The sequence below is a fragment of the Athene noctua genome, unplaced genomic scaffold (genome assembly GCF_965140245.1).
Source record: "Athene noctua unplaced genomic scaffold, bAthNoc1.hap1.1 HAP1_HAP1_scaffold_36, whole genome shotgun sequence".
In the NCBI taxonomy this organism is placed as follows: Eukaryota; Metazoa; Chordata; class Aves; order Strigiformes; family Strigidae; genus Athene; species Athene noctua.
The window spans coordinates 413,265-436,351 of record NW_027437538.1 but is presented as its reverse complement, the minus strand read 5'-3'; the positions used below and the strand labels follow the sequence as shown (position 1 = coordinate 436,351).

General features: G+C 57.2%; 1 protein-coding gene across 1 annotated transcript; it reads right to left on the bottom strand.

Annotated features, from left to right (window-relative positions):
- Nucleotides 1–18,979: 18,979 nt before the first annotated feature.
- LOC141974202 (olfactory receptor 14A16-like) lies at nt 18,980–19,915 on the bottom strand. The gene has a single exon (XM_074933541.1). It carries the CDS (start codon nt 19,913–19,915, stop codon nt 18,980–18,982), a length of 936 nt encoding a protein of 311 aa, XP_074789642.1.
- Between the last annotated feature and the right edge of the window lie 3,172 nt (nt 19,916–23,087).

Here is a 23,087-nt window from a genome sequence, read left to right as displayed (position 1 = left end):
AGGAATGGGGCTGGGCAGAGCAGAAGGGATTTTCCTGCTCAGACCAGGGGAAGCCATGGGCCTGTGGGGACTGGGGAAAGCTGTGCCCACCCCCAGCCCACCAAGATCCAGTCCAGAGCACCCCTTTGCTCTTCTTCCCGAGGCATTCCTCAAAGCGAGAGCAGGTTATGGCGTGGTGGTAATTAGTGGGGTGGATTTGGAGGGCCTCCAGTCTGGGGAACTGGAGGGCACTTTGGTTCTCCCATCCCTTGCTGGTACTGGGGACATCCCAGCAACCATTGAGGTCTTGTGGTGTCTCTACAGGGGGAACTGAAAAAGGCAGGCACCATGAGTTCTGCTGCCCTCAGACCCTCCCCTCCCATGGCCATGACACTCCAGGGCATCCCAGTGTGCCCCAGTAACAGCCTGGGTTTTACCACCTAACCCTCGGAAGCCCTTGTTCCCACACTCTGACCCCGTCCCCCTGAGTCCCTATCCTAACCCTGACTTGGTCTGTCTGGCCCTTGGGGGCAGCACAGGCCCTGCAGGGTTCTAGAGCAGCCGTAAGGCCTTGGAAGCGGAACGTGAGGTGACCTGTATCTGATCCCCTCGTGGGCCACGAGGAGGAGCTGGTGTGGAGCGCTGGGATGAGCTCAGCTGTGCCTCAGGATCTCGTGGGCCAGCAGCAGGTGCATGGCTGTGAAGGCAGCTGTGAGGTCACACCTGCCGCAATCCCTGGCAGGCCAGCAGCAGGCTTGGGTGCTGGTTTGCACAAGCACATGGTTTTGATCCTGGTGCAGGGAGCTGTGCAGATCCCACCCCTGGAACTGTTCTCTCATCGTGCCCCTGTGAGCTCTTTCCGTGTTACCAGTTACAGTGCTGCTCTCACAAGGGTTTTCTTGCTCCTGCTGCCCCCAACAGAGGATGTTCCCACGGGCGTGTGCTGCTGCTTTTGTATAAAGGTCAGGACATGCCGATGGCGGGATGGCCAGGGGCAGGTGGGACCTTCCTGCACTCTTCTCTCTTACAATCAAGTTGAACTGACGCCCAAGGGATACACTCAGCCCAACAGGGCCTGAAGGCCCAGCTGTACATGGAGCACAGCCCGGCACAGCCCAGGCCTGGCTCTGCTCAGGTTTGCTGTGCTGAGCATCACGGACTCTTCAGGGCACAGGGGTCTTCTGCTCAGGATCAGCCAACCTCCTGATGAAGGACAGCAGGAGGATGAAGTCTCCTCTGGACAGCTGGAGGAAGGACGCAGGTTTAGGCGCTGGTACTCCGCGGGGACTTGGAAGTCCATGGACCTCTGCTAGCCAGCCTGGGTTGAAGGGAAGGTGGACAGTGATCCCTGACTGCACCTGGGGGAATGCTCTCCTCTACCTGCACATTCCCAGCTGGCCCTGGAGCCAGCTGCATTGCTGGGGGACCCTGAAACTCTCTGGGCTTCAGTCAGTAGAAACCTCCTGAAGCTTTACGAGGGCAAGTGGCCAGTCCTGCATTTGGGGACAGAACAACCCCAGAGCTGGGGGCACGCTGGGACCTGACCAGCGGAGCAGTGACCCCGAGGAGAAGGGCCTGGGCATCCCTCGGGATGCCATCCAAGGCAGAGGGGCGTGTCCCCGTGAGGAAGGCCAGCTGCCCATGGGGCTGCGTTAGGGGCATGTGGCCAGCTCAGACAAGGCAGTTCCCATCAGCACTGTGGTGGCCACATCATGACTGGGGTGTCTGGGGTGGGGCTCCCTGTGCTGAAGGAATGGGGAGGAACTGGAGAGGCTCCAGAGCAGAGCTGCCAGGACGGGGTGTGGGGACTTGGTGGAGAGGCTGAGAAACCTGGGCTGCTTGAGCCTGGTGAGGTGCAGCCTCAGGGCACTGTACAAACAGCCTGCAGCTGCTTGAAGGGGGGTTTCCGAGTGATGGAGCATTTCTCGGTAGTCGGAACAGAAGGAAATCTCAACAAAGTGCATCTTGGAAGGTTCAGAATGCATTTGAAGAAGAAGCAATCTCATTCAGATGGTATCAGTGTGGTGTAAGAGATCCCGCCGAGGGAGTCAGGATCAGCCCATGGTTTGTGTCTCAAGGAACAGCCGTTGAGGGTGGAGAGACATCAGTGAAGGTGTGGAAATGCTGAGGCAGGAGCTGGGTGGGAAAGCAAGATGTGTGTCTGCAGCCTGGAGGGAAAGAGGTGCCGGCACGGGCCAGTGTAGGACAGCCGGCAGGCGAGATGGCCAAGGGCTCTGGCACGGCGAAAAGGCCCAACAGGACCAAGGTCTTTCTCCCCTGGGCTATGGCAGTTGCCTCTGCCACTGAGGCCTCACAGGAGAAACTTGATTGGGAGGCTCTGCACTTCATTTCTTCTTCGCCATTGCTTGGGGAAGGCGGGAGGGGTTGTGCAGTTTCCTACACTTGGCATTGCTCCCCCTCACAGCCCCTGCCCCCAGGAAGAGCCCTGAGCCACACACGAGGGGCAGCATCTCCTTCCCAGGGCCTGAGGGTCAGGGCTTGGCCTTTGTGCTCCATCACCAACCCAAGGGTTTCACAGCAGGACAGCCCTGCACGGGGCCTTTGCCTGCCTGCAATCACAGCCTCCAATTCTCTGCTCTAACGAGTCCCTGCAGAGGCTTTGTCAGTCCTGGCCCTCCGTGGGGCCAATCAGGGCTTCAGGGCACGGGGAGCTTTGCTGCTGACTTGGACTTGTTGAGTCCTTTGCTCAGTCTCCTCTCAGGGCCTGAGCATCATGGACATGGGGCCAAATACACCACGGGGCTCATTAAAATACATAAAGCCCTAACCAGCTCATTATCTTCCTTTAGATTTCTTCAAGTCTTCGGGACTTGTGCAGCTAATTGGAGTCATTTCCTGGTGTAGTTAAGGAGGAAGATTTCAAAGAGGATCTAATAATTATTTTTTTTTCTTATACAGGCAATTTTTATTTACTGTTCAGATTAGAGAAGGGTGATGGAAGCCTTCTGCAGTTGATATTGATCCCGGGGTCTCCTCAGGAGCTCTGCACAGGGAGCAGAAGCAGCCCCTTGAGCTCTGGCACTGTATGGACAACCTTGCTCCTCACCTCCCAGCCTCACCATTGCTGTCATATCCCACCTGGGATCTACAGCCCTTTTCCTTACATCCGACTTCTCCACTGCATGCTGCAGCGGGAGGTTACAGCTCCATTCCCCATCTCCCACCTGCTCTCCTGAGAGACCTGCCGGCACACGGGCACAGAATATGTTTTCCTATTTGCAAGCAAAACACAGTGACGCATGGTCAAGATTCACAAACAATACAGCACACTCCTCAACCAGCTACTAAGCACACGATATCTCTAATGAGGTCGCCTGTCGACAAGGGATAATCTCAGGAGAAATGTTTTAGCTCCACAGACCCAAAAAGGTCGATACAAACATGATGGAGGATTTGGCTACAGAGACAATTAGACGATAGGAAGACAGGCAAGGTTTGAGTCCCTGCAGCTCAAAGCAGCAGCACAGGTGAGAGGTGTCTGAATGAACCAGGAGTGACGGGAGGAGAAAAGTGCAGTTGTGGGCCCCACAGTTTCCGCAGGGTCTTCAGGTCCTTGAAGGGATCCAGAGGGGGCAACAAAACCGCTGCCAGGGCTGGAAGGAATGTCCCATGGGGAGCAGCTGAGGACTGGGTGTTGGTCTCGTTTGGAGAAAAGGATGTTGCGGGGTGAGCTCAGGGCTCTCTGCAGCTTCCTGAGGAGGGGCTGTGGAGATGGAGGTGCTGAGCTCTGGTCATGGCACCCAGGGACAGTCCGTGTGGGAATGGTTCCAAGCTGCACCAGGGCAGGTACAGGCTTGGCACTAGGAAACATTTCTTTCCCGAGAGGGCAGTGGCACACTGGAACAGGCTTCCTCGAGAGGTGCTCGACCCCCCAAGCCTGTCAGTGTTTCAGGGGCATTTGGACACTGCCCTTAACAGCAGGATTTCTCTTTCCGTCAGACCTGAAGTGGTCGGGTGTTTGGAGCAGGTGGTCAGTGCAGGTCCCTTCCCACGGAGCTATTCTATTCTATTCTATTCTATTCTATTCTATTCTATTCTATTCTATTCTATTCTCTGTTCCTGGGCAGGGTGGATCCCTCCAGCAGCTGGGCTCGGACACTCACTCTCCTCAGTAACTGCCCCTCCAGACCACCCTCCCCACTGGCAGGCACCGGCACATACAAGCCCCCGAGGCCGCAGCCCCGTTCCAGATGCTGGTACAGACCCCCCCAGTCACACACAGACTCTCAGGATCACTCACTCCCGTCTCTCAGGGGCTGGCACTAATGACATACGGGCTGTCTGACCCCCTGCGCCTGCTCCAGCTGCTGCACTCACACCCCCACGCTCACACCTTCACACAGAAGAGAGATTCCCTCGCACAGGAAAGAGTTAGAAATTCGGTTTAATGAGCAGACAGGACAGACTGCCCTTGGCGGGGTCCTCCCCTAAACATCCCATAATAAGCCCGTCGCAATGCAAACATGCTCTTCCCCTGCCCCCATCACGTGTCCTACACCCCGAGGCAACACCCCCTCAGCGCAGATGCGGCCCCAGAGCTGCTCTCAGTGCCTCATCTGGACGGGCTCCCCCTGGCCAAGGGGGCTGGTGGCTCTCCCAGGGCAGCCCTGGAAGGAGCTGGGACAAGACGTTCATTCCTCAGGAGCCTGTAAGGAAGCCAGTAGGCCAACTGGTCTTGAACCCGAGTCTATTTTGCAACGGGGGCAGCTGGAACAAGGGGCAGTTGTCCCAAAAGCAATGGTGGATCTTGTTGGAGCCACAGCAAGTCAGCTGGTAGAGGAGGAGCAGACGGGCACTCGGCAGTGTGATGCCCGTGAGCAGCAGCAGCAGCCGGGTGGATGCAGAGCCGAGGCTCCATGATGGCGGCGTAACACAAAGGCTGGCAGAGAGCAACAGAGCGGTCAGAGGGCGTGACAGCAAGGAGAGCCAACTCTGCACAGCCCAGGGCAAAACTGGAATCGGATTGGCAGAGCCGCTGCTCTGCTGCTGCTGGGTCTGTTCCATGAGGTTTCCAGGCACAGAGGGGAGGCTGACAGGCTGCTGCCTCCCAGGATCCTCCTTTCCGCCCTTCTTCAAAATGGGGGCGATGGTTCCCTTTTTCCGGGCACCGGGGATTTTCCCTGAGTGCCAGGACTTGTCAAATATCACGGAGAGCAGCTTGGCCCCTGCATCAGGCAATTCCCTCAGGACTCTGGGATGGAGCCCGTCCTGTCCCACGGCCTGATGGACGTTCAGTTCCCCAGGGGGGCCTGAACCTCATCTTCTCTTCCAGGGGGAGGGACTTTGCTCCCCCAGTGCCCGCCTTGTGGTCCATCCACTCGAGAGCTGTGGGAAGAGAGGTTGCAGTGAAGACTAGTTACTACTTTGCCCGTTTTGCTCCCAAGGGGGATGCAGTTTCTGTGATCTTCCTCTTCAGGCTGATGTCCCTGCAGAAGCCCCTCTTCGGGTTCTTTGCATCCTTTGCCAAGCTCAGCTCCGGCTGAGTCCTGACCTTCCTGACCCGATCCCTACACAACCCAGCAGTGTCCCTCTGCTCATCCCAGGGTCCCTGTCCCTGCTGCCTCTGCCTGTGCATTTCCTTCCTGCCCTTCACTCTGACCAGCAGGTCTCCACTCAGCCATGCCGCTCTCTTGCCTTCCTTGCCGGATTTCTTACACCCAGGGATCCATAGAGGTTGTTCTTCCCCCCAATACAGGACTGGTCACTTCCTGAATATCTTGAGAAGTTTCTGTTAATTGAGTCCTGGATTACGTCAAAGGCCTCCTGGAGTGAAGCTCCATTTTGCGAGGAAGGAGGAACAAGAAAAGCCAGTGTTAGACAGGCTGCAGCCTGCAACAGAGGTTCCCTGCTGAGCAGCCCTGTGTCAGTGACTGCAAGGGCACAAAAAGCCACATCTGATCATTCCAAATTTATGTCTGCTCCTTCCATGGTCACGGGGAGTGTGGGTGCTCTCCCGGTCATCATCAAGGGAAGAGCTGTGGTGGAAGGAAATGCACCGTCACCCATCCTGGAGGGGACCTCGGGAGGTCTGTAGGCCAAGCACAAGCCCTGTCAGTGGAGACAGGAGAAACGAGGTTTGGGCTGTTTGTGTGCGGGGCTGTGGGAGTGGGAACCCTTGGCCTCTCCAGACACGTGTCCAGGAGTGATCTCTGCAGGAGCTGATCTCAGACTCTCCACCTGTCCAGGAGCTGCCCGGGGATCCCTCATCCCTCCAGGACCTGCCCTCCACCACCACAAAGGTCTCTCTCCAGCACAGTCACGGAACCACTGAGGCTGGCAGGCAGCCAGCTCCCACCTTCTCTCTGCTGCCTCTTCCTGCTTCATTTTTGTCAGGACTTTCTCCCTCATCCACACCAGCCTCCTGCCATGTTGCTTCACTTCCTGCCTGTAGGGATGGACTTTTGTGCCGCCTGAAGACGGGACTCTTGACCATCAAACAGCTCTCCCCTCTTCTCTGCAGGGTCACAACCCACGAGATATTTCAACAGGCCAGAGCCTGCTCTCCTGACGTCCTGCTCTTTGCCTTCTTCCCTTCTCTCAGGAGCCTCAACTCTCCTTTGTCCCCCTTGACTGTTCCATCCCCGACCAGCTCTCCCTTGTTTCTAAGTCTGATTTCCTGCAGGACACCTCCCCTCACTGGCTCCTCCGTCACCCTTGTTGGGATGATGTTGTCAAGTAATTCCAAAAACCTCCTGGATCACTTTCACTTTGCGGTGTTGTCCCTTCAGCAAATATTGGGATAGGTCAGGACTGACATGAGGACCAGGGCTTCTTCCAGTAGAATGAAGGCTTCATCTACTGCCTCTTCCTCACCGGGGGGTCTGTACCAGACATCCACCCACCACAGTGTTGCCCAGGAGCCTTCAGCTCTCAGCTGACTCATCCTCCATCCCCAGGCAGAGCTCCACACATTCCTGCTGCTCTCGCCCAGGAAGGACAATTTCCCTCCTGGGTCCATCCCCACAGCCTCATCAGTACCAGACCCTGAGGACTCACGGTTTCTGCAGGAGAAGGGACTGACAGTGTCATAAAACTCATGTTTCTCTCTTGGGAGAGACACCCCAGTCAAGCCAGCTGCACGCAAACATGGAAAGCTGACCAAATGGAGCTTCAGTGTGTGTGGACCTTGAGAATTTCTGGGTCTGGGAAAACGGAAGCCACTTGAAGTTCTACACGGAGAAGTAACCAGACGTACCTCAGTGTTGGATGGGGGGTGAATGCCCCATAGCTGAGGGCAGGCTGGGACCTGCCGGGCTGAGCAGCGGCTCTGAGGAGAAGGGCCTGGGCACTGTGAGGGATTCCCTACGAGCCAGGAGAGGATGGACACGATGAACAAGGGCAGCTGCCCGCGGGGCTGCATTGGGAGGAGCGTGGGCCACACAGACACCCTGGGTTACCATCCCCCTCCACTCAGCACTGGTGTGGCCCCACACACATGGGTGAGTCCCAGGGAGTGGGTCCCCATTCTGGAGAAGTGGGGGGGACCTGGAGAGTGTTGAGTGAAGCTCTGCCAAGGTGGGGTTTGGGACCCAGTGCCCATGGACTGTGTGGGGTGCCTGAGGGACCTGGAGTTCTTTGGCCCAGTGGTGTGGAGGCTCCAGGCACCATAGGTGTAGCCTGAGAGTGACTGAGGGGGGAATTCAGAGATGATGGAGATTTTCTTTGAAGTAAGAAAGAGCATGTGAAACACTACTGCCGAAAAGTACAGCAGGGGAGGCCCAGGCTGGGCACAGAGCAATGTCCCTGGAAGGGCAGTGCTGTGGTGGAACAGGTCACCCCGAGGGAGACTGGAGCAGCCCCAGGCTTTGTGTGTCAAGGAGCAGGCAGGGAGGACGCAGAGATCTCAGGAAAGGAAGGGAGATGCTCAGGGGAGAGCAGGGTGTGGGAGCTGGGTGGACGTCTCCAGCCGGCAGAGAAAGAGGTGCAGGTGTGGGACACGGTGGGACAGCCTGTGGTGGAGACGACAGAGGGGTGAGCAAAGTCTGAGCATCCCCCAGCAGAGCTGAGCTCTCTCTGCCCTTGGCTCTGGCTGGTGTCTCTGCCACTGGTGGCCATGAGGAAGCCCCTTCCCCTTCCAGCACTGGGTCTCATGGCCTCCCCTTGCCCAGCCGAGAGCCTGGCAGGGGTTGGACCATAGTCCTGCCCTTGGCATTGCCCATCCCCACATCACCCTGCCCCAGGAAGAGCCCTGAGGAACAGCATCTGACTTCCCAGGGGCTGGGGGTCAGGGCGTGGCCCTTTGCTCCATGTAACACACCCAGGTTTGCTCAGAATCTGTTCCACACTGACAGGGCCTTTGTTTCCCTGTCATCTCTGCCGGGAGTTTTCTGCTGTAACCAGCCCCGCAGGAGGTTTGTCAGGAATGGTCCTCACTGGGAGCCATTAACACTCCAAGAAACTTTGCAGTTGGCCTCTGGCTTTGACTTCCTGACTGGCACCTTCATCATCCAATCACTGTCTGAGGTCCATGGACTCAGACCAACCCTCCTCAAGGAGTCATTAAAATGCCTTGGGCTTGCATTCTGCTGTGATGCTGGGCCGGGCTGCTGGGCTGGAGGGAGCTGAGGGCAAGTGGTCAGCGCTGCAGAGAGCCAGCTCTGCCCAGGAGCAGCTCCTCTGCAAAGCGCAGCAGGGCTGAGGGCACTGCCTGCAGGCACCGAGGGCAGAGGAGCCGGGCACAGAGAGGGCAGAGGCAGACGGCACTGGCAGGGTGCTGAGAGCTCACTGCAGGAGAAATCTTCCCAGCAGGTAACATGGTAAGTGAACTCTTGTTTTGCTGGGTGGGCAGGGGGAGGTGGCATTTTATTCCTCCTTTCTAGAGAAAGTGCTAAGCCCGCTGTTTCATTAGCACATCTTTAATTGTCTCCTGAGCCCCTGCAGAGGCAGAGCTGCCCCTGGGCAGGGCCCTGCTGCCAGGAGGGGTCTGCAGGGCAGAGCTGAGCACCCAGCGGGTGGGATGGGGGCTGTGAGCACTGACAGGGAGGAGACGTGGGGACAGAGAAGCAGCTCCTGGCTGGGACAGCTCCAGGCACCAGAGACATGGGCAGGGAGTCAGAGGGAGCTGCTGCTGGAAACACCTTGGGGGCAGGAATTCAGGCACCCCCTGCCATCCCCTGCAGTGCAGACACCCACTCCAGAGGAGACCCCTGATGTGTCCCTGGGAGTGAAATGTCAGAGTGCCCTCGCCATCTGCAGGCTCCGGGGGATACAAAGGAGCCAGTTCCCCCCTCAGGACACCCCATCTTTAGGGCACTGGACTCTTTCCCAGTGGGGTCCTGCTGGGCTGCAGCCTGTCCTCCAGAAGGGCACAGCTCTCCCCGGGCAGCTCTGTGTTCTCCAGCAGCCCCGTGAGGAACTGGATGGAGAGAAATGAGAAATCTGTCCCGACTGATTGATGCTTTTCCTCTGTGAACAGGCCCTCGTGCCGTGAGGGAGCAAATGTGCAACGGCAGCTCCATCACCGAGTTCCTCCTCCTGGCATTCGCAGACAGACGGGAGCTGCAGCTCCTGTACTTCTGGCTCTTCCTGGGCATCTCCCTGGCTGCCCTCCTGGGCAACGGCCTCATCATCACCGCCATCGCCTGTGACCACCGCCTGCACACCCCCATGTACTTCTTCCTCCTCAACCTCTCCCTCCTCGACCTGGGCTCCCTCTCCACCACTCTCCCCAAAGCCATGGCCAACTCCCTCTGGCACAACAGGCACATCTCCTATGCAGGATGTGCTGCACAGCTCTTCTTCTTTTATTTCTGTGCTGCAGCAGAGTATTTCCTTCTCACCGTCATGTCCTACGACCGCTACGTTGCCATCTGCAAACCCCTGCACTACGGGACCCCATTTCTGTACTCGGTGGTGCCTCCAGCAGTGAACCCCCTCATCTACAGCATGAGGAACCGGGAGATCAAGGATTCTCTCAGGAAAGTGTTCGGCTGTTTTTCTGCAACCATGGACTGTCAACCATTCTTTGGAAATGACTCCCAGTATATATCATGATAAATCAAGCATTTATTTCCTTCCTTATATAAATATTTTTTCCTTTTTCCATTTGTGATGATGTGATCTCCAAAGACATTCCATTACACCTTCCCTCCTACTTTAGTATCCACCCTTTTTGTGTGAATCGGGGACTTTGTCTAAAGGAGGAATCATGGACTCTGTGTCTTTAAGAAAAATAAATGAACACCAAAATCTTTGTCTTACATCAATCCTAATCAGGGCAGGAAAAAAGTGAATTTAAACACCTTTCTGGCTGCACCAGCTGAAGACTGTTCTCCTGGTCTGATCTGAAGGGATAGCACGGAGTGGCTGCAGACCCCTCAGGATCTGCTGGAGAGGAGAGCAGGGGACACAGGGTGCACCTGACCTGCTTCTCCTTGTGCCATGGGTGCCTCCCATCTCTGGGGCTGACCCCTCCCTGCCCCCGAGGAGCTGCTGTGCCCTTCAGAGGGGCTGCGGCTGTGGGGTGAGTGCCCAGAGCACCCTGCAGTGGGCACTGCCTTGGGACTAACTCAGACTGGGCTGTGCCGGGGAGAGAGTTGGAGAGTGAGCAGGGGAGGTGGGAGAGCTTGGCGGGAGCTGGGCTGGGCTGGAAATTGCTGGGGATATAAAACCAGGAGCATATAACTGGCACGGTGTGACCTCGCAGGGTGAGGACTCACACCAGGACATTTGTGGTGCAGAGCCAGGGCTTGTGGAAGGGATCGAAGACATGGAGGTGCAGGAGGGAAGGGGCTGCTCTGTGCCCTTGGTGACATGGGCCTTCATCACCCCCCAGTCCCTCCCATCGGCCATTTCCAGCACTGCCCACTCACGCCGGTTTATGGGCGGTTTTGCTCGGTGCCCATCTCCTTCCTCCTACTGGTCTCGGTGCCTGTGTCAGGGGAGGAGCCAGCCCTGCCCCAGCCTCTCTTCTTGCCCAGACCTTGGCAGCCCCCAGAGCACGGCACTTTGGAACATTTCTGGGACAAAGCTGGGACTTATCTGGGGCCAGGCCATAGGGGTTGCCAAAGCAGGACAGCTGGTGGGGATGGACGCTGAGGTCTGGCAGGGGGGGTCTGCTGGGGGACATTTCCCCCCCCCGAACACACCCTGTCCTGGGCAGTGTCTGATGAGGGGCCATGGGGGCATGTGTTGGGCACTGGGGCTGCACTGGTGCAGGGATGGGTCACAGGTGGGGGCCATGACACGGCCATCGGGAGGTGGCTGCAAGGACAGGCTGTGAAGGAGGAATTGAGAAATAGGAGCTGAGCTGAGCTGGGGCGTGTGTTTAGGAAAGCCAAAGGTCCCCTGGAGCTGAGGGGCCTGCAGGCAACATCCAGAGCAAATGCAGAGCTTCAGTCGCTGCGTTTGAGGAAAAGGCTGAACATGGCCCGTGGCAGGGGCTGCTGAATGGGGAGGGGGTTTCACAGCAGCAGAGACAGATGGGGATGAGGGGCTCAGCCTTTGCTTTAGTCTTTCCTGAGAAGGTCTCGCAGGCCTCTGCTCAGGGACAGGGCTCCTACTGACAGGCTTCTTCAGCCTGGAGAAGGGGGGGCCGAGGGGCACCGCACAGCCAGGGGGGCCTCCCCTTTTGCACCATGAGGCGAGCCAAGCACGGGAACAAGCGTTGGTCCCCCGGAGAGATTGTGAAGTCCTCTATCCTGGCAGGTTTTCAAGACCCGGATAGACCAAGCCCTAAGGAGCAAAGAGTCCCCGTATACCCGACTCTGCTTTGACTGCAGGGGGAGCCTGGGAGGCACTGCCTGAGACAGCTCTACATCACCCCTGCACCTCACTGCATCCAGCTTTGACACACACAAAGGCTGGCCATGGTCTGCACCGTGAAGCTTCTACTTGTACGTTTTAGTAATCAGGGAAGCTGAATGCCACTGGTGACTGAAATACCTTCCCACTGTTCATGGACAGCAAGGAGTTTCTCCTTCTGGTGCATTCCCATGCCACGTGGATTCCACCTGGGATGAGTATGATAGAAATGCTTAGAAATTATCAGTCAAAATGAAACAAGGAAGAAAGGAGGAGATATAAGAATAATTTTAAATAGATCTTCAGGCATTTATTATGCTTATTCCCTCTTTAACTTACTTTGTTTTGATATACCAATGTTTGGGGGATTTCATGGATATTTTTTAATTATAATTTTGAAATACAAAAATATTTCCAGGACCAGGGTGGGATGTAGCTGCAGAACACAGCTGCCCTAAGTCACAGGGCAGGAGATGCCTGGGGCAGTGCAGGTGCCCTGGGCCCCTCTGCCCGGCCTCTCCCAGCAGCTCCCCAGGGGCTCTGCTCTCCTGCAGGAGACGTCCCGGCCTGGGTGACCGCGGCCAGTCCCAGGGAAATCCGTCAGATCCCCCGGGGCGTCTGCAAGGGGCACTCGATGTCCATGGTCAGACAGCTGAGCTCAGCCTGCAAAGGGGAAGAACCGCCTGAGACTTTTAACAAACACCTGAGCCACTTGACTCAAAACTTTGAATGCCGTGGTGATGTCTTTCCACCGTGACAACATGGGAATTTCTCAGAAGCGAAGCTCTGAGCGTCAGGGAGTTCGAAGCCTGCCCTTGTCTCTCAGCAGTCGAATTCTCTCCTCAGGCACCTCCTTCGCTGGGTTCATATCTCTCCTTGCCCATCGGTCTGTCTGAAACATGGCTAGTGAGGTTCTCCCCTGGGGATGGTGACCCTCAGTGGAGGCAGCTTCCCCTCAGCACACCGCTGAGCAGAGGCTGTTGGTCTTAGTTCAACTTTCCCGTGTTTTCCTTCTGTTTGTCTGCAGGGAGGAGAAATCCTGCTGTGCCTGAGTGCAGGCGGGTCTCTGAGGGAAGCCAGCGGGAGCTGGTGCAGAGGAGCTGTAACCTCCAGCTGCAGCGGGGCTGGAGAAGTCTGATGTCAGGAGAAGCTCCCGGTGCCTTGAGGCTGAGGTGTGTCCGGGGGGGCCTCAGCTGCAGAGGCAGCAACCACAGGCAAAGGGGAAAAGTCCTTGGCCCTGCTGGGGGCTCTCCGCCATGCCAGAGCCTCCAACCGCCTTTCCCACAGGCTGTGCTCAGTGTCCCACACCCGCAGCTCCTTCCCTGCAGGCTCTCAGCATCGTCCTTGCTTCCCCACCTCGCGCTCACCTCAGTGTGTCCCTGCCCTTCCTGATACGGGAGAGGAACGAATCGAGGAGACTGTTGCAGCTGGAAGGGACCTACAGTGCTCATCGACTCGCCCACCTGACCAGGTGAGGGCTGACCAAGTTAAAGCTGTTGTTAAGGGCATTGTCCAAATGCCCCTCAAACACTGACCGGCCTGGGACACCGACCCCCTCTCTAGGAAGCCTCTGCCAGGTTTTCTCCTCCATCTCGCTAAAACAAATCCTTCCCCATGTCCAGTCTAAACCTCCCCTGCCACAGCTTTGAGCCGTTCCTACACCTCCTGTCACTGATCCCGGGGAGAAGAGAGCAGCACCTCCCACTCCATGTCCCCTCCTCAGGAAGCTGCAGAGAGCAATGGGGTCACCCCTCAGCCTCCTCTTCTCAAGACCAGACAAACCCCGACACCTCAGCTCGGCCCCAGGTGACATTCCCTCCACCCTGTCACCAGCTCTGTCACCCTCCTCTGGGCGCATTCCAGGACCTTCCCATCCTTCTCCAGTTGGGGGCCCAGCACCGCACACAGGACTCAGGGCGAGGCCGCACCAGCACTGAATATCTCTCCATCCTCCCTGGCTCTTCCTTGAAACACAAAGCTATGGGCTGGCCCAGAATCCCTCTCGGTGTCTGGGTGCTGCACAACACTGCCCTTGGGGTGACACTTCTGTAACTTCATGCCCGTTCTGAACCTCTCCAGCTTCCCTTGGGTCACTTATGTCTTTCTCATGCTGTTTCCCACCACACAGAAATGCTCCATCACCTCTGAACACCCTTCAAGCACTCTCAGGCTCATCCTTTACTGCCCGGAACCTCCCTGCCATTGGCCCCAAGATGCCCACGTCCCTCCGCCTCTGCACACAGGCCATGTGTTGAGACCCCGAACCCCATCTTTGCAGACCTCCCCTCAGCACTCTCCACCTCCTCCCAACCCCTACAAACAGGAGCTGCACAGCGGGACACACCTGTGTGTGTGGAGCCACACCAGTGCTGAGTTGAAGGAGAAGCTAACTCGGGGTTTGTGGGTGCCACCTCCTTCCTGATGCAGCCTCCCAGGCAGCTGGCCTTGTTCCTGGGGAGCGTGCCCCCCCGGCTCGTGTGCCGTCCCTCCCAGTGCCCAGGCCCTTCCCTCAGGGTCCGTGCTCACCTGGGCAAGGCCTCGCGGGCCCTGATGCACGGGGTTATTCTTCCTCCCAGTGCGGGACTGGCCGCGTCTCCTTGGAAACATCCAGGGGGTTTTTATTGGTCAGACCCCTGAGTTTCTCAAGGTCCCCCGGGACTAGAAGCGCCACTTGGTCCGCTGTTAATGTCTGGGTGCCGATGGCTCACCCTGCCTGAGGTGTGTCTCACACAGTAACAACAGGAGGACTCTCAGCATGCTGCAGGAGATAAAAGGAGGTGCTAGTTCAGTTTCTGGCCCAGAGAACAATGACTGTGACAAGCACCCCTAAAGCACCAGAGGAGGGTTCAAAGGAAGCAAACCAAGAGCAGTATAGGAAGGGCAACAAAGAGCTGATGTGCTGGGCCGGGTTAGTGGCCGATATGTATATGTATATAGAATTTCAGACAATACGTATCTCTCCAGGAGTTGGCCTGAGACCCTCTGTTTACCCCGGAGCGGGCCCACATTGTCCTGCCCTCTCCTGGCTCAGACACTAAAGGAAGCATAAGGAAGGGGGAAATAAGGTGGATAACCCGGGAGAAATAACCAACCACTGTCCAAGCCTGCAGGGATGAGGGGAGGAAAGCTAAAGCCCAAAGGGAATGGAATCTGACCATGGATGTCAAAGCCAACTGAAGGGCTTCCTGAAATAAATGCGTGACAAAGGGAAAACGATGGAAAACGTGGGCCCGTGGCTCAGTGGGACTGGGGACCTTCTTACACACACGCGGGACAGGCTGAGGTACCGAATGGCTCCTTTGCCTCGGGCTTTACCAGCAGGATGGGCCTTCAGGAATCCCAGGGCCCCGAGAACAGGGGGAAAGTTGGAGCAAGGAAGATGCCCCTTGATGGAAGAGTATCAGGTCAGGGAACACGGACCTGATGGTGAAGCAGGCAAAGTGGCCATGGACTGGTGATGCAGAAGTCCTTGGGCCGTGACGGGACGCAGCAATGAGTGCTGAGGGAGCTGGCAGATGGCATTTCAAGGCCACCCTCAATGATCTCTGATTACGCATTGTGACTGGGAGAAGAGCCTGGAGAGTGGAAGAAATCAAATGTCACTCCCGTCCTCAAGAAGGGGCACAAGTAGGCACCAGGGAACAAAAGGCCGGTCAGCCTCACCTTGATCGCTCAGAAGGTGACGGAGCAGCTAATCCTGGAAACCATTTCCAGGCATTTGGAGGAGAAGAGAATAATCAGGAGATGTCAGCACGACGACAGGTGATCCAGCGTGATGAACTTCTCCGACGCAGTGTCTGGCCTGGCAGCTGGAGGCAGAGCAGTGGATCTTGACTGCCTGGACTGCGGGAAGGCTTTCAACACTCTCTGCCACAGGAACCTCAACGAGAAGCAGTCGATGTGTGGGCAGGATGAGCAGGCTGGGTGCTGGGTGGAAAAGGGGCGGAGGGCAGGACCCAGAGGGTGGTGAGCAGCAGGGCAAAGCCGAGCTGGAGCCAGCTAGTGTTGTTTAAATGTTGGTCATTTCCCACCATCGCCTCAGTTCATAATTAAATCTCTGTTTTAACTGACAGTAAATGGAGTCACTTTCCCCCAAGTCAGGTCTTGCCTGCAATGGGAACTGGGAACTGATCTCCCTGTCCTTGTCCCACCCAGCAGCTTTCTCACCCCCATTCTTCCTATTTTCTCCTCCATCCCGCTGGGGTGGGAGAGGCCGTGAGCGAGCAGCTGGGTGGCAGTTGGGTGATCAGCCACGGGTAACCCACCACAGCAAGAAGATGCCTCGGCTGGTGGGTGAGGGGAGAGCAGGGAAGGGGTTTCACCTCCGCAGTAACAATTCTTGTCACGCTGCATCCCGTCACAGCCCGATAGGCGTGAGGGAGGGGGGCTGGAAACAGGGTGAATGGCCGGATCCAGAAGGCCGTGGCCAAGAGCACAAAGTGCCCGTGGGAGCAGGGCACCAGTGGTGACCCCCAGGGGCCAGTCCTGAGTCCAGTCCTGTTTAACTGGTGGGTTTGCCGATGGCAATGGGAAGGGATGGGATGCAGATGGGAAGCTCGAGGGAGCTCGTGACTTCAGGCTGTGACTCTGGGAGTGACTATGGACAGAGTCTGGGGCAGGGGGGGCTGTGGGGGTTCTTGGGGTCTCTGCTTGACAGTAAATGTGTTTTCCTTTTATCTAATCCCATCTCCACTGAGGAAAGTGGAAATCAGAGGAGGTAAATTAGATTAATATAAAGTAGCTGAGTGTATTTTATTTTTGATTGAACCATGCCTTCTGTTGATTTTTCTTTCTGGCAATTAAACATCCTTCTGTGTCTGCGTGCAGCTGTGTGCAAGTACCAAGTACAGCAGGTGGGAGTTGGTGGGAAAGGTCTGAAAGATGCAGCTTCAGACTGTCATGGAGAAAGCTCAGCTTTGAACAGAGGTGCTGGAAGTCCCGGGGGGCTGATGAGAGAAATGTGGGGTTGGAGGCAGGGACAAAGATTGCCCCCAGAGTGTCTGACATGGAGGGTCTTGGCTTCCCTCCATGTTCAGCCTCTATCAGCAGATGCTCAGGACCAATATCCAGTGGAGTTTGCTGATGTCACTGCATGGGTGAGCACAAATACAAGGAGCAGTGGAAAGAGAAGAAATTATTTCTTATTGCCATGTAGGACTGAAAGCTTTTCCCTTTGCCTGCACGGCTGAAACCTCTCACACTCACCCCGTCAGAAGGGAGGAATGAAGTTCTGCCAGAGACTTGGCTTGTCAGGGGGATTTGCGTGTTCATGAGCCCTCTGGTGCCAAGTTCCTGAACTGCAGGTGCAGCAGAGGGGTTGGAGTGGCCTCTAGAGAAGGGCAAGTCAGCAGCAAAGCTCCAAGGCTGTGAGGGTGTCAGTGATGCCCAGCGAGGGCCATCACTGGAGAGGCCGGGCAGGGAATGAGGAGACAAGGTTCCTGTCCCTGGGGCTGGGGAAGCAGGAAGGCAGAGGCTCTGCTCACAGGCTGCCAATCCAATGTTGAGGGGCCCTGAAAGGCCTTGATGGGTTTCATCCCCAGGAGGGTCCAGCCCTGAGCCCATCCCCTGGGAACGGGGATCCTTTCCCTCCTGGGATGCTCAGGGCTCTTCCTGGGGCAGGGAGAGGCAGGGGGTGATGCCGAGGCAGGACAGCGGTCGGATCCCCCCAGGCTCTGTGGAGGGTGGGCAGGAGGCAGCAAAGTGCTGTGCCTGTAGGAACTGGTGTCCTCTCAGGGTCCTCAGGGGAAGCGACAGCAGCCATAGTCGAGAGGACAAGGATTTCAGTTCTGTTGGGGGGTGCCAGCCTCAGCCAAGGGCCCATCCCCACCACAGGCTGTCCCACACTTTCCTCTGCCTCTGCCTGTTTCTCTGCAGATTTTCACCCCACCCCTGCTGCCCCACCTCACTCTGACCCCAGGCTGTCCCAGCATTTCCTGATGACTCTCTGTCCTCACTGTCTTCAAACACAAAGCTGTCATTGTCTGTGCTCTGACAAGGGCTGTGAGATCCCCAGAACCTGTGCAGCTCCTTCCATAGGCCTGATAATGCTCCTCAGGAGCCTAAAGATGTCCCAGCCCCCAGCCTCCCTTGGATCCTCTATTTATCCCCATGTCCCAGCACTGAACTGCACAGCCTCCTGCTTCTGCTGCCTCCAGATCAAAACTCGACATATTTCACTTCAGCAGCAAACACTCCAACCCTCCATGTCCTTCCTGCCTGTTACACACACACTGTCACACCCCCACCTCTCTCTCACTGCACTCTCACGTGTCCCACAAACCCTTCTGCTTCCCCTGCAGCCATGGGACCTCTGAGCTGGATTTTTCTCCCTCCTCCAGGCTCATGGCTGTTTCCTGAGCTCTGTTCAGGTGTGGGAGTGAAGGAAGAAATGAGAGGTGTCTCAGCCTCCCCATCAGCCCCAGGGCTGAGGCCAGCCATGGCATGAGGAGATGGAGGCCAGTGTCTCCCTGTGTCCCTGCTCCTGTCTCCAAGGCATCCTTATTGTCCACTCCCAGCAAGCCCCTCTGTGCCAGGCCCCTCCCAGAAAAAGGCTCCTCAGGGACTTCTGCAGCTTCCCCTGCCATAGAGAAACTTCCCCAAGCTGCTGCATTAGAAATAAATTTATCGTGATGGTTTATTTCCCCTGGCAGCACAGTGCTGATCCTCTGCATTTCTTGGGGAATGTTCCAGCCCCTAGAAAACTTTTCAGCAGTGAAATGTTTCCATGCTGACCTGACCTGTCACTCCTACACCCTGTCCCCATGCTCTCACAGGCCTCGTGGTGCTGCTCTGCAGAGCGAGTGGGCTGTGGGGCCTGAAATCCATGGGGTGACAGTCCCAGGCACATCCCTGGGATCATTCTCCATCTCCGGGGGAACTCAGCACCCACGGGGGAAGGCTCATTCCATAACACATCGCCCTGTGCCCTCCTTCCATGTAGAACCCAAGCCCCTTGTGGGGGCAATTTCTTCAGCCTGCCCTCAGCTTTGGAAGAAGAGCCCAACCTGCAGACATTGAGGAAATCCCCTTTTATTACAGAGGTGCCACATGGGAGCCCAGCTGTACCATCGTGCCAGACACACGGGAACAGAGCTCTGGGTCAGACAGGCTGGGTCATGCCTCTGGGGAAGTGGAGTGGGTGCAGACATGGACAAACATGGTTATCACAGATAAGATGCCCGAATGCAGGAGGTTCCCTGAATGAATGTGAAATCACTTCTGAAGAGACACGGGCAGGTTAATGGTGCTGAGAAACAGCTGATTGAATCAGCTTCTTCAGTGTCTGTTTAAGCTCCTGGTTCCTCATGCTGTAGATGAGGGGGTTCACTGCTGGAGGCACCACCGAGTACAGAAATGACACCACCAGGTCCAGGGATGGGGAGGAGAGGGAGGGGGGCTTTAAGTAGGCAATCATGGCAGTGCTGACAAAGAGGGAGACCACGGCCAGGTGAGGGAGGCACGTGGAAAAGGCTTTTTGCCGTCCCTGCTCAGAGGGGATCCTCAGCACGGCCCTGAAGATCTGCACATAGGACACCACAATGAACACAAAACACCCAAAAGCCAAACAGGCACTGACCATGATAAGCCCAACTTCCCTGAGGTAGGAGTGTGAGCAGGAGAGCTTGAGGATCTGGGGGATTTCACAGAAGAACTGGTCCAGGGTGTTGCCCTGGCAGAGAGGCAGTGAAAACGTGTTGGCCGTGTGCAGGAGAGAATAGAGGAACCCAGTGCCCCAGGCAGCTGCTGCCATGTGGACACAAGCTCTGCTGCCCAGGAGGGTCCCGTAGTGCAGGGGTTTGCAGATGGCAACGTAGCGGTCGTAGGACATGATGGTGAGGAGAGAAAACTCTGCTGTAGCAAAGAAAAAGAAAAAAAAGGTCTGTGCAGCACACCCCAAGTAGGAGATGTGCCTGTTGTGCCAGAGGGAGTTGGCCATGGCTTTGGGGAGAGTGGTGGAGATGGAGCCCAGGTCGAGGAGGGAGAGGTTGAGGAGGAAGAAGTACATGGGGGTGTGCAGGCGGTGGTCACAGGCGATGGCGGTGATGATGAGGCCGTTGCCCAGGAGGGCAGCCAGGGAGATGCCCAGGAAGAGCCAGAAGTGCAGGAGCTGCAGCTCCCGTCTGTCTGCGAATGCCAGGAGGAGGAACTCGGTGATGGAGCTGCCGTTGGACATTTGCTCCCTCACGGCACGAGGGCCTGTTCACAGAGGAAAAAGCATCAATCAGTCGGGACAGATTTCTCATTTCTCTCCATCCAGTTCCTCACGGGGCTGCTGGAGAACACAGAGCTGCCCGGGGAGAGCTGTGCCCTTCTGGAGGACAGGCTGCAGCCCAGCAGGACCCCACTGGGAAAGAGTCCAGTGCCCTAAAGATGGGGTGTCCTGAGGGGGGAACTGGCTCCTTTGTGTCCCCCGGAGCCTGCAGATGGCGAGGGCACTCGGACATTTCACTCCCAGGGAAACATCTGCATGGCAGTGCCCACAGGTCTTGCTCCCAGCTGAACCCCCGCCCATCCCCGAACGTCCGGTGATCCCAACGCGGGGAGCAGAGGCCCACGGGGAAATGTGGGGAAATGCCCCAGTGCTGCTGGGAGGAGGCAGCACAGGGACAGCGGGTGGGGCTCTGCTGGCTGGGAGAGGAGACCAGGGGGCTCCTCTGGAGTGGGTGTCTGCACTGCAGGGGATGGCAGGGGGTGCCTGAATTCCTGCCCCCAAGGTGTTTCCAGCAGCAGCTCCCTCTGACTCCCTGCCCATGTCTCTGGTGCCTGGAGCTGTCCCAGCCAGGAGCTGCTTCTCTGTCCCCACGTCTCCTCCCTGTCAGTGCTCACAGCCCCCATCCCACCCGCTGGGTGCTCAGCTCTGCCCTGCAGACCCCTCCTGGCAGCAGGGCCCTGCCCAGGGGCAGCTCTGCCTCTGCAGGGGCTCAGGAGACAATTAAAGATGTGCTAATGAAACAGCTGCCTTAGCACTTTCTCTAGAAAGGAGGAATAAAATGCCACCTCCCCCTGCCCACCCAGCAAAACAAGAGTTCACTTACCATGTTACCTGCTGGGAAGATTTCTCCTGCAGTGAGCTCTCAGCACCCTGCCAGTGCCGTCTGCCTCTGCCCTCTCTGTGCCCGGCTCCTCTGCCCTCGGTGCCTGCAGGCAGTGCCCTCAGCCCTGCTGCGCTTTGCAGAGGAGCTGCTCCTGGGCAGAGCTGGCTCTCTGCAGCGCTGACCACTTGCCCTCAGCTCCCTCCAGCCCAGCAGCCCGGCCCAGCATCACAGCAGAATGCAAGCCCAAGGCATTTTAATGACTCCTTGAGGAGGGTTGGTCTGAGTCCATGGACCTCAGACAGTGATTGGATGATGAAGGTGCCAGTCAGGAAGTCAAAGCCAGAGGCCAACTGCAAAGTTTCTTGGAGTGTTAATGGGTCCCAGTGAGGACCGTTACTGACAAAGCCTCCCCATTGTCTAATTAGACAAGAAAACTCGAGGCAGAGAATATCGGTAAACAAAGGCCCTGTCAGTGTGGAACAGATTCTGAGCAAACCTGGGTGTGTTACATGGAGCAAAGGGCCACGCCCTGACCCCCAGCCCCTGGGAAGTCAGATGCTGTTCCTCAGGGCTCTTCCTGGGGCAGGGTGATGTGGGGATGGGCAATGCCAAGGGCAGGACTATGGTCCAACCCCTGCCAGGCTCTCGGCTGGGCAAGGGGAGGCCATGAGACCCAGTGCTGGAAGGGGAAGGGGCTTCCTCATGGCCACCAGTGGCAGAGACACCAGCCAGAGCCAAGGGCAGAGAGAGCTCAGCTCTGCTGGGGGATGCTCAGACTTTGCTCACCCCTCTGTCGTCTCCACCACAGGCTGTCCCACCGTGTCCCACACCTGCACCTCTTTCTCTGCCGGCTGGAGACGTCCACCCAGCTCCCACACCCTGCTCTCCCCTGAGCATCTCCCTTCCTTTCCTGAGATCTCTGCGTCCTCCCTGCCTGCTCCTTGACACACAAAGCCTGGGGCTGCTCCAGTCTCCCTCGGGGTGACCTGTTCCACCACAGCACTGCCCTTCCAGGGACATTGCTCTGTGCCCAGCCTGGGCCTCCTCAGCTGAACTTGGCGGCATTAGTCCTTTCTCACGCTGTATCTTACTACAAAGGAAAATTCTTTTCCCGATGCCCCCACCTCCACCCCTTTTATCCCTCCCTATCCCATTGGTTTGCTCCCTTCAGACATCTCATCCCTGGCATCTCTTTCATGTCCTCTCTGGGGTCCCCAAATCCCCTCCCTTGAATCCCTCCCGAGGCCTTTCCTTCCCTCTCTCCCCTCACTCCTTCACTGTCCATCCTGTCCCCTGCAGGAGTGTCCCCGGATCCCCTGCCTTGATCCCCCACTCCCAAACACTCTCCAATCCCATTGGGTTTGTCCTCTGCACTCCTCTTCCTTCTGTCCCCAACAGCCACTCTGCTTGCAGTCTCCGTGTCCCTCCACTTGAATTCCTTTCATCCTCACTTGCACTCGACACAGTCCTGTCCCGGCAACCCCTCCAGCCCCGTACCCTGGTGTCCACTAATTCCCCCCAGTGCCCTGTCTTTGGGTCTCCCCCACCTCCACCCCTCCCCTTTGGAGGACATGAACTCCTCACTCTCTCCTTGTCACCGTCCCCACCCCTGGCCCTTGCATGGACAGGTATCCCCGGGGACACTTGGAGGAATGGGGCTGGGCAGGGCAGAAGGGATTTTCCTGCTCAGACCAGGGGGAAGCCATGGGCCTGTGGGGACTGGGGAAAGCTGTGCCCACCCCCAGCCCACCAAGATCCAGTCCAGAGCACCCCTTTGCTCTTCTTCCCCAGGCATTCCTCAAAGCGAGAGCAGGTTATGGCGTGGTGGTAATTAGTGGGGGGGACTTGGAGGGCCTCCAGTCTGGGGAACTGGAGGGCACTTTGGTTCTCCCATCCCTTGCTGGTACTGGGGACATCCCAGCAACCATTGAGGTCTTGTGGTGTCTCTACAGGGGGAACTGAAAAAGGCAGGCACCATGAGTTCTGCTGCCCTCAGACCCTCCCCTCCCATGGCCATGACACTCCAGGGCATCCCAGTGTGCCCCAGTAACAGCCTGGGTTTTACCACCTAAGCCTCGGAAGCCCTTGTTCCCACACTCTGACCCCGTCCCCCTGAGTCCCTATCCTAACCCTGACTTGGTCTGTCTGGCCCTTAGGGGCAGCACAGGCCCTGCAGGGTTCTAGAGCAGCCGTAAGGCCTTGGAAGCGGAACATGAGGTGACCTGTATCTGATCCCCTCATGGGCCACGAGGAGGAGCTGGTGTGGAGCGCTGGGATGAGCTCAGCTGTGCCTCAGGATCTCGTGGGCCA